The sequence below is a fragment of the Arachis duranensis genome, chromosome 10 (genome assembly GCF_000817695.3).
Source record: "Arachis duranensis cultivar V14167 chromosome 10, aradu.V14167.gnm2.J7QH, whole genome shotgun sequence".
In the NCBI taxonomy this organism is placed as follows: domain Eukaryota; kingdom Viridiplantae; phylum Streptophyta; class Magnoliopsida; order Fabales; family Fabaceae; genus Arachis; species Arachis duranensis.
The window spans coordinates 100,891,237-100,902,313 of record NC_029781.3 but is presented as its reverse complement, the minus strand read 5'-3'; the positions used below and the strand labels follow the sequence as shown (position 1 = coordinate 100,902,313).

Genomic DNA, 11,077 nt, shown 5'->3' with positions numbered 1-11,077 from the left:
ACAGCATTTGGGGTTCTAACTTCTAACTTTCTACTCTCCCCTCACTCAAGATTAATGCCCAGTTTGGTAACTAACTTAATTAAGCTCTTTTTTATAAAATAATTTAAATATTAAATGATTCTTTAAAAGTAATTTATAAATAAATTATTTTGTATTTATATTTTTAATTCTAAAAGTGCTTATTTTATAGAAATGTAATGAAAAGTATAAATATTATGAGAGAATTCATTTTTTTTAACTTCTCTATAAGTTTCAAAATAGCTTCTTAGAAAGTTGCAATTTGGTTTTGAAAATTACACCAGACATTAATACTACCACTTTTCATAAGTCAAAAGTTAAAAAAAGCTACTTATCGAGTTTTCCAAACGGGCTCTAAGTACTGCCACAATTTGATGAAAAGTGAAATTAAGTAACACGGAAAATTTATTGTCTTATAACAGAATAAAATATAAAAAATATAAAAGCACCGTAAATGTACATTTTGTGGCTCAGTTTTTTCAATATTGGAGGGGAGGGTGAGTTGTGCTTGGATATGGTATATGTTGGTGTTAGACAATGGTGTGGGGCAGCTTTTTCTGAGCCATGGTAGGGGGAGTCGGACCGTCCGATTGCATTGTGCGGGAAAAAAAATTGAAGTTGTGTAGTAATCGGACCATCCGATGAGCAAAAAATATTTTTTTGGACCGAAGTCGTAGGGTCCGATTCCTTAAGGGACCAAAGTTAATAATTTTTTATTTTGTGTATGAAAGTGGAATCACATGGTACGTGTAGTGGTTTTTAAATGGATGTTAATTTAGAATGATTCATATATATATGTGTGTGTGTGTGTGTATGTGTGTGTGTGTGTGTTTTGGAAACTCGGATGCACTCCTCAGATCTGATTCGTCTTCGTTGTTCTGCGTCTTCTTCTTCCTCCTGTTTCTCTTCTACTTCTCCTTGCGTCTCTGTTATTTTATTTGAACTCCAAGAGTAAATGAGAGTATAGTCGATATTTATGTATGAGAGTATGAAAAATGGATGATAGAGTTGCACTTAGAGTATATTATTTTGGTCAGATTCTGTTACAAACATCTGAAGGAGTGAGATTTAGTTGCGAGAAGCCGTTAGATATTGTTATTCCGTTCACAATCTCATTTGAGGAACTAAAAGGTGTGATTTGTGAGAAGATAGGTTTTCAGATATCAAAAAAAAAATATCATGTATGGTATACAGATATCCCATACCGGTATTTGGTGGTTTCGTGCAGTATCAAACCAAGTATGTAACCGACGAAGCGAGTATGCAGGAGATGTTTTCAATGTATTTTGAAACTCGCGTGCAGGAGATGTTTTCAATGTATTTTGAAACTCGCGGTCAGATATCGGTGATAGAGTTGCACGTCGAATTCGAACAATCTGAAGCGGACCGAAATATTGAAGGGGAAGAATACGATAATGACAGTGAGGAAGAGTTTGAAAGCAATTACGAAGCTGTTGCTCCAGACGGAGAAGAAGATCAAGGTGACGGGGTGGTGGCTCCAAATGTGGGAGACGTTGCAAATGCACTCGCAAACGAAGATCCGTTTGAGGAGCCGTCCTTCATGCGGGTTCTGGAATTGCACCAGACATTAATACTACCACTTTTCATAAGTCAAAAGTTAAAAAAAGTTACTTATCGAGTTTCCCAAACGGGCCCTAAGTACTGCCACAATTTGGTGAAAAGTGAAATTAAGTAACACGAAAAATTTATTGTCTTATAACAGAAGAAAATATTAAAAATATAAAAACACCGTAAATGTACATTTTGTGGCTCAGTTTTTTCAATATTGGAGGGGAGGGTGAGTTGTGCTTGGATATGGTATATGTTGGTGTTAGACAATGGTGTGGGGCAGCTTTTTCTGAGCCATGGTAGGGGGAGTCGGACCGTCCGATTGCGTTGTGCGGGAAAAAAAATTGAAGTTGTGTAGTAATCGGACCATCCGATAAGCAAAAAATATTTTTTTGGACCGAAGTCGTAGGGTCCGATTCCTTAAGGGACCAAAGTTAATAATTTTTTATTCTGTGTATGAAAGTGGAATCGCAGGGTACGTGTAGTGGTTTTTGGTTTTTTTTTTTTTATGGACTCGTTGGGTCCGTTTTCTTGTTTTGGAAACTCGGATGCACTCCTCAGATCTGATTCATCTTCGTTGTTCTGCGTCTTCTTCTTTCTACTTCTCCTTGCATCTCTGTTATTTTATTTGAACTCCAAGAGTAAATGAGAGTATAGTCGATATTTATGTATGAGAGTATGAAAAATGGATGATAGAGTTGCACTTAGAGTATATTATTTTGGTCAGATTCTGTTACAAACATCTGAAGGAGTGAGATTTAGTTGCGAGAAGCCGTTAGATATTGTTATTTCGTTCACAATCTCATTTGAGGAACTAAAAGGTGTGATTTGTGAGAAGATAGGTTTTTAGATATCAAAAAAAATATCATGTATGGTATACAGATATCCCATACCGGTATTTGGTGGTTTCGTGCAGTATCAAACCAAGTATATAACCGACGAAGCGAGTATGCAGGAGATGTTTTCAATGTATTTTGAAACTCGCGGTCAGATATCGGTGATAGAGTTGCACGTCGAATTCGAACAATCTGAAGCGGACCGAAATATTGAAGGGGAAGAATACGATAGTGACAGTGAGGAAGAGTTTGAAAGCAATTACGAAGCTGTTGCTCCAGACGGAGAAGAAGATCAAGGTGACGGGGTGGTGGCTCCAAATGTGGGAGACGTTGCAAATGCACTCGCAAACGAAGATCCGTTTGAGGAGCCGTCCTTCATGCGGGTTCTGGACTTGGAAGCCATGCATGCGCCGGAGTTTCCGGAATATATGACTGTCAGTACGTATTAACATATAAATATAGAAAGTATTAGACTTTGGGAAATAATCTATGTTGATAGATGTAAATAAGAAGATAAGTCACGTGAATATTAATTTGTGTGCATTCGTCCAAACTTTTTTATGTGTTTATGTTTGTATGATGTTAAAAGTGGGATGACAACATGATAGGAATAATATTTATATTGATGTGGATATAGGGAGCATTGACGTAGTCTTAATTTCAGTTATTAAATGTATTTGTGTTAAATTATTTTGATTTGGCTGTCGTTATGGTAGAAATTCCTATGGTCGCAGATGGTGAATTTGCAATCGGAATGGAATTCAGTTCTAAGGAAGCTGTTATGATGGCGGTGAAAGATTATACCATCCGAAGAGGCGTAGACTACCGTGTGTATGAGTCGGAGCCGTTGACCTTCTATGCGAAGTGTACACAGTATGGATCAGGGTGTGATTGGCTTATCAGGGTTAGCCTGATCAGCAGAAAGTATTGTTGGGTTATAAGGAGGTACAACGGTTCTCACACTTGTACTAGAGCCACTATTTCTCAGGATCATTCGAAGTTCGATTCGAACACAATTGCAGAAGCAATAAAGTCGTTGGTTGAGGCTGACCCGTCGATAAAGGTGAAATCAGTTATTGCGGAAGTGCAGTCGAAGTTCAATTACACCATCAGCTATCGGAAAGCATGGTTGGCAAAGCAAATAGCAGTGGAAAAAATATTTGGAGGTTGGGAAGCATCATATGAAGCTTTGCCTATATAGTTTGAGGCCATGTGTAACAAGGAGCCATCAGCAATCGTCCATTTTGAGACTATGTCTGCATATCAAGGTGATGAGGAAGTAACTAATATCCGGGTATTGCACAGAGTCTTTTGGAGTTATTACTCCTGCATTAGAGCGTTTAGACACTGCAAGCCAGTTGTCCAGGTCGATGGGACTCACTTGTACGGAAAGTATAAGGGTTGTTTGTTGGTCGCAGTTTCACAGGATGGTAACAATAATATCGTCCCTATTGCGTTTGAAATTGTAGAGGGGGAGATTTCTGATGCATGGCACTTTTTCCTTAGTAACTTGTGACAACATGTTGTGACTCGGGATGGTGTGGGACTAATTTCTGACAGGCACGAATCCATCAATGCAGCTGTGGCCCGGAGCAACGGAGCTTGGTCGCCCCCGAGAGCATTCCACATGTTTTGCATCAGGCATATAGAGTCGAACTTTTTGAGAAAGTTCAAGGCATCGTATCTGCAAAAACTTGTGGTCAATATAGGTAAATTTTAATAATTCGAATTTCGTTATTAACCGAGTTACCTTCAAGCAGTGTTTCTCATGAATTCTTCTGTTGTGTGGCTTTGATTGTTGTGCAAGTTATTCGAGGACGGTGCGCGAGTACGAAGTGCGCTACCAGCGTTTACGTGAACGGGGCGAGGCTTATACGAACTGGCTTAACCGAATCCCACGCGAACAGTACGCGTTGGCGTATGACGGTGGATACCGCTGGGGTCACATGACGACAAACCTAGTGGAATGCATCAACTCAGTGTTGAAGGGTGCACGCAATCTTCCTATAACTGCACTTGTCAAAGCCACATTCTACAGGCTTAACGAGTTGTTCACTAGAAAAAGAGCCGAGGCGGAGTCGCGGATAACAGCTGGACATGTTTTTTTCTGAGGTTGTCACGTCGAAATTGAATGCAAATCAACTTGCATCATCAAACATCCAGGTTAATTGCTTCGACAGGATGAATGAGGTCTTCGAGGTTCGTGAGATGCCGGGTGGAACTGAGTATGCCGTCGACCTCCGTCAACAACGATGTGACTGTGGTGAGTTCCAGGTGGATCAGATTCCCTGTCGACATGTTTTTGCATGTTGTGCGAATCAGCGACTGGATTGGCGAGTGTATGTCCACGAAGTTTACAAGATGGACCAAGTTCGGAGGGTTTACCGAGCTAGGTTTCGGCCACTGGGGAATCCCACAACGTGGCCTGTGTACAGCGGACCTCGATTTGTCCCGAATCCGAACCTGAGACGGGTGACGAAAGGTCGCCCGAGGATGACACGTTTCTTGAACGAAATGGACACACGAATATTACGTGCTCCTAGGCGTTGTAGGCAATGTGTAGCCGATGGACACAGCCGAAGTAGATGCCGTCGGTCAGCTGGTGTAGGTCCCAGCAACCCAGGATAGTAGATTTATGCCTTTCATGTTTCATTATAGTACTTTATGACATTTGCTTGTTTATGTTTATCTGTTTGTGCTAACCACCTTATCAGAACATTGTACTTTCATGAAACTTCTTCATGACACCTGAGATTACGTACTTTATCCAACCAAAAAGTTGTAGCATAATCGACGATATGAAGTTCACATTTAAAGGGTTTCAACATACAAACACAATATTAAGTTCAAATTACAAGTTTCCAACATACATACACAATACTTATGTGACCCACACAACTACTTTCTCAATGCCCATTTTATGTCTTCGACGAAGTTCTTGCATTTCTTCTTGGCCTTCTTGAACATGGACGGGGTGTATCGGTTAGCGCTACGACGTGGCGGGTCCACCCTGAGATTGTAATGTTTACCTGTCTCACCTGTACATAATTTAATGAAACAGACTATCCAAAATGATGCGAACACGGGATAAACAAGCAAAAAAAAAACCAACAAGTTCATAACATAATCATAAAGACACAAGTCCTGAAATGAATGCAATATAATAAATGGACAGTGATTTCAAGTCGGACCTGCATCATCCCCATCATCAGGGGCATTGTTGCGGGATTCTTCATCCTCGTCCATCTCCTCATCGTCGCTCTCGTCTTGATCCTCATCATCCGGTTCTTCCATGAGATACTTATCCGTTTCATGCTCACCTGCCCCGGCATTTTCTTCAATCTGACCCATTGATACACGCCGTAGGTTCCGGCTATTAAGTATCCCCCAACTGCCGTCACTTCTACTGGAATCTCCAGAAACCAAACCTCCAGAAGCAACTGAGGCAGTGTGGCATGGAATCCTCGCGTCCAAAGAATACATACCGGGCATAAATTCAGGTTGATGGCCAAATTGTGACTGGCCTGCATCCGCAGCCATGAACCCAAGCAACTGGCTAAAAGAAGCACCCTCTCTTGCATCCCACTGTGGGGTACTCTAGTATTGTTGATCTATTGGGTATGACGGGGTAAATTGTGTCCGAACAATATATGGTACCGAGGCCTGCGGTTGTTCCTGAGGAGCTGGAGGTGGAGGTGGATGTGGCTGTGACTGTGCCCCCGGTTCTTCATTGGCTACATCAATAACTGGGCTACCCTCATCCTCCATTACTGGGCTACCCTCATCATTCATAACTGGATTACCCTCATCATCCATAACTTGTTCACCTTCATCGTTCTCTTGAACCACAACATTTGACAAGTTCAAATGGTTGCCATATTGTGTACGATACCAGTGCATGTAAACATCCAACGGATGCTGTGAAGGTTCCAGATACTCAGTCAGAACGTTATTATACCTGTTTGTCCAGTGCATAATCCAACATGAATGGGACGGGGCTGTGGCCCAGTCAAGATTCTTAGGACCAGCCAGTGTTTCTCCGTGTGCCCTTCCCGGATTCCATTCTTCATGTGGAACTCCCTGAACAAAACCAAATTGTCTTCTAATTCTATCTGTTGCATGCCACTCAATAGATTCGAATGAAATTAATGGAACCGTAGCGCTCCACACTACTGCGTGCATGAGGATGTCTTCTGGGATTATGCCTGGATCAATGCGGTCCACACCATAAGCAACCCACACGAACTGCACACAGCATAAGACACACATGATTACAAGCCAAATAACAGTCAATCTCAGTTCGAGACAAATACTTTTCTAATAAAAACACACCTGTCCTTCCTGAACCTCATCTAATGCCTTTCTAAAGTAGGCGAGGCTAAGATATCTATACCGATTGTCACCACGCTCCCAGTTACGCCACCTGAAATTATTTATGTCACTAGCACATCTTAAATAGAATTATGAACATACCAAGTAAGTTGACAATGTTACTTGTTTGCAAGCGGAAAACTGCGGGGTTCCCTAGTAGGGGGTGCAAGATAGGGTAGGCGGATCCAAAACCAAGCTAGCAGAAGTGTTAACGGACCATCGATTTCTTTACAATCAAAACGAGATGCCCGGCATAAGGACCTGTATAGGTGCGCCAAACATGCCGATCCCCAACTAAAATGACTGATACTATGAAAATCCCAGAGCAAAGGCAGAAACTTCCAGTGCACAGATGCCCCTGACTTGTCTCCAAGTAAGATAGTACCCAATAACAACATAATGTGGCACTTGACGTACCTCTGCATACTATTTTCATCAGTCAGTTGTATATGTTCTTTCAGATTCCTAAGCCAGGTCAATTTTATGCCACTCCCTCTGCAGTCGGCCTTTCTCGGTGCAACCCCAAACTGATGGAAACACTCACCCTCCAAGGCTTCGAAGCTGCTCAAGGTCATCCCTGTCACCGGAAGGCCGTTCGTTGGGAGGCCCAAAATAACGGCCACATCCTCCAGCGTCACTGTGCACTCACCAATCGGAAGATGAAAGGTGTGTGTTTCCGGCCGCCACCTCTCCACTAGAGCATTTATCAATGCTTTCTGACATTGAACTACTCCAATCTGAGAGGCATGATAAAACTCAGTAACCCATAAATGATCCTCTACACTCGGATGGTACCGATCAGGAGGCAGTGGGTGGTCACATGTCATCATCCGTAAACTCTGCAAAAACATAACATGTTACTAGTCAAATCATGAATGATGCAGTTCCAGCTTATAAATTCTTAAATTAATAACAAAAGTAAATTAAGTAATTCTAATTTCTAAATCTATTACAAAATCAGAATTATAATTTCCAAAATTAATCATAAAAGTTAATTAGTTAATTACAATATCTAATCGTATTACAAAAAAATTTCTAACATATTCTCCAACAAAAAATTATAATAAATCCTAAATATATAATTTCCAACAAAAATGTGTCATAATTCCTAAACTTATAATTTATACCATTAATCATAAAAGTTAAGTTACTAATTATAATTTCTAAATCTATTCGAAAAAAAATATTACATTTCCTCCAACTAACTAACAACATCTATACATAATAACAAAAAATTTACAATCATAATTTCTAAAATTAATCATCAAAATTTATTCATTAATTAAAATTTCTAACCGTGTTACAAAAAATTTTTTAACATATTCTCCAATTAACTAACAATATCTAAACATAATAACAAAAAATTATCATAATCACTAAAAATATATTTTCTAATGCAACTTCACAACAACTATACTATTTCACTATACAATTTAAATACTCATTACTTAATTACTTAATTATTACAACTAATTTATCTTGCTTCTTCTGTTTAATAATAATTAACGTATATACAATAATATTTAATATTTATTTTTTTATTATATCTGAACAGTAGTATTATTATTCTTAGGCAGCTTTAGTAGATCTATATCTTATATATCTATATTTAAATAACCCAACAAGTTATTTGTAACTGATATAATTCAAAGAAACATTAATCACAAAAGTTAATTAACTAATTATATTTTCTAATTCTATTACAAAAAAAAAATTCTAACATATTCTTCAACTAACTAACAACATCTAAACATAATAATAACAAATTATCATAATTGCTAATATTATAATTTTTAAATTAATCATCAGATTTTATTAATTAATTAAAATTTCTAATACTACTCCGTAAAAATTTTTACAAAATCTGTAACAAACAACATTTATATATCTATCTACCTAACTTCAACATTTAACCATAAAACACAAAAAAATTTCCTACAAAATTTAATTAAAATTCAGAAATTTGCAAAAAATTTAAAAATTTAACTTACATAATCAGGATGAGACAGATAATTTACAATGTGAAGTTCAGGACGATCAACATCTCTAACTTTGTATTTTTTGGCCATTTCTACATATTTTATTGCATGCAACGTTCTTGAAGAAAAAGAGAGAAAGAGGATGAACACAGAGAGGAAGAAATGGGGTTTGAGGCTTGAAAATGATGTTTCGGAGTGAGAGAGTGGGGAAAAGGGGGTATGCTGGCTGCTGGGGCACCGTCCTGGGGAGAAGCTGCTGTTCGACACGTGGAAGGGGGGCGCAATCGGACGGTGCGTTTCGTCCACGACCAATCGGAGGATCCGATTCCTCCAAACGCTGGGTCCGATTCGTGGGAGGGGGAATCACTGGGTCCGATTCCTGTTATGGCCTTCTTCCTGACACCACACCCATGTTAAGCATCCAGTTACCCCATATCCACGCCTAACACCAACTACTCTTCAATATCAAAATTAAAAAGCGACATTTTGTTCGCAATATCTTTGGCCTACAAATTTATGGTTGGATCAAAATTTTATTTAAAAATTTATTATATCAATGAATTATTATATACATAAAATAAAGTTTAAACTGTTATTATTTATTTAAATAGATTAATAAATTAATTATTAAATTAATTTAAATTAATTTTTCTTTTATATTTTATGCAGAGTATTATAATACGTCGGATAAGTTTTTATTAATTTTATGCAAGAAACAAAAAACACATGTTCTACTCGTTACCAACAAATCTGAATGGCTCTCTTGGATCTAATATGGACAAAGATTAATTACGGTATATCGATTATTTCAGGAATATATATAAAGGGAATCTGAGTTATTACAAATACATTATAATCGCTCATATAATTTTACTAAATATTTTAACTTTTAAGTAATTATTGAGTTGAATGTTGGAGTAATTTTACAACTATTTTACCAGTTTGCGGACATATTTAAAGGCCCTCTCAAAGTTCCACATACCCAACGATCATTGTGTTCGGGAATGCCATTGAAGCCAACATTATTAAATCGGGAAATAAATACTCTCAATTGTTAAAAAAAATTGAGAATATAAAGTATGATTTTTAATCTTTTATTATTTTTTCTTTCATATTTATTTTTTATTCCACTTATAAAATTAATTATGGGAGATCACACTTTACTCCTTTAATTGTTAAAAAAAATTGAGAAGATCAATTTCCTTATTAAACCTTGTTTCAAAACTTAAGATTATTAAGTTCTTATATTTTTAAGTCCAAAAAATATAACTAAGATTATAACGTGCCTCGACTAATATTTGGATATTAAGTGCCTGTTTGAGAAGTTTTAAAAGTAATTTTTTTTTGAGCTTTTGACTTATGAAAAGTAGTATATTAATGTCTGTTGTAATTTTTAAAACCAAATTGCAGCTTTCTAAAAAGCTATTTAGGAGCTTATAGAGAAGTTAAAAAAATAAATTCTCTTATAATACTATTATTTTTTATCACATTTCTATAAAATACACTTTTACAACTAAAAATTTAAATACAAAATAACTTATTTATAAGCTACTTTTAATATAACTATTTATTGTTTAAACTATTTTATCAAAATGAGTTTAATTAAACTGTTTATTCAAACTGAGCTTAAGTGAGAATGTAGATAAAAGGTGGTAAAATTTTGAATGAGCAAAAGCGTAATTCAATAATTTACCATCAAGGCAAAATATTTTTGGACAGCAACATAAAGTCCATTTTTTTGGGTCATAGACTTAGCCCTACAAAACCCGACCTCTCGAGAAAAATGGACTCTCCAAACCCACCCGTCCAAGTTGCAACTCCAAACACGGGGACTTAATGGAAAAGTACGAGGAGTCAATAGAATATTTGTACAATGCATATAATTTAGGGAGTATTAGAGATATAACCATTAGTATTATCTTTTCCTATCAGTGTAAGCGTTTGGAATGAGTGGTATCATGACATAGTTTTAGAATTTTAGATGCGAAAGATCAAGAGTTCAATCTTTGATAATTTTAGTACCCGGATGGTTATAAATAAGTCATTGACTCTCTAACAGGAGTGCATGACTCTTTTCACTTTTATTTGATATTGGGTCTGAAATGTCTGAATATACAAACACATTGGCCGAAGCCCAACAAAACCTAAATAAATACCTAAGTAACTTAAAAGTTACGCCACAATGCCTAAAACAACAATACAAATAAAGCCCAAACTCCTCGAAAAAGTTTTAAAAAATAAAGTACCGAAAAAGAAACAAACTTGGAATATGTCTACTGAAAAGTAAAAAGATTAACTAGGAAT

At 37.1% G+C, this 11,077-nt stretch overlaps 1 protein-coding gene across 1 annotated transcript; it reads left to right on the top strand.

Annotated features, from left to right (window-relative positions):
• The first annotated feature begins 4,604 nt into the window (after positions 1–4,604).
• Positions 4,605–5,051, top strand: LOC107471423 (uncharacterized). Its single transcript, XM_016090883.1, has one exon. It carries the CDS (start codon positions 4,605–4,607, stop codon positions 5,049–5,051), a length of 447 nt encoding a protein of 148 aa, XP_015946369.1.
• Positions 5,052–11,077: the final 6,026 nt, after the last annotated feature.

Coding starts and splice junctions, on each gene's coding strand:
- LOC107471423 (XM_016090883.1), top strand. CDS start 4,605: ATGAATGAGGTCTTCGAGGTTCGTGAGATGCCGGGTGGAACTGAGTAT.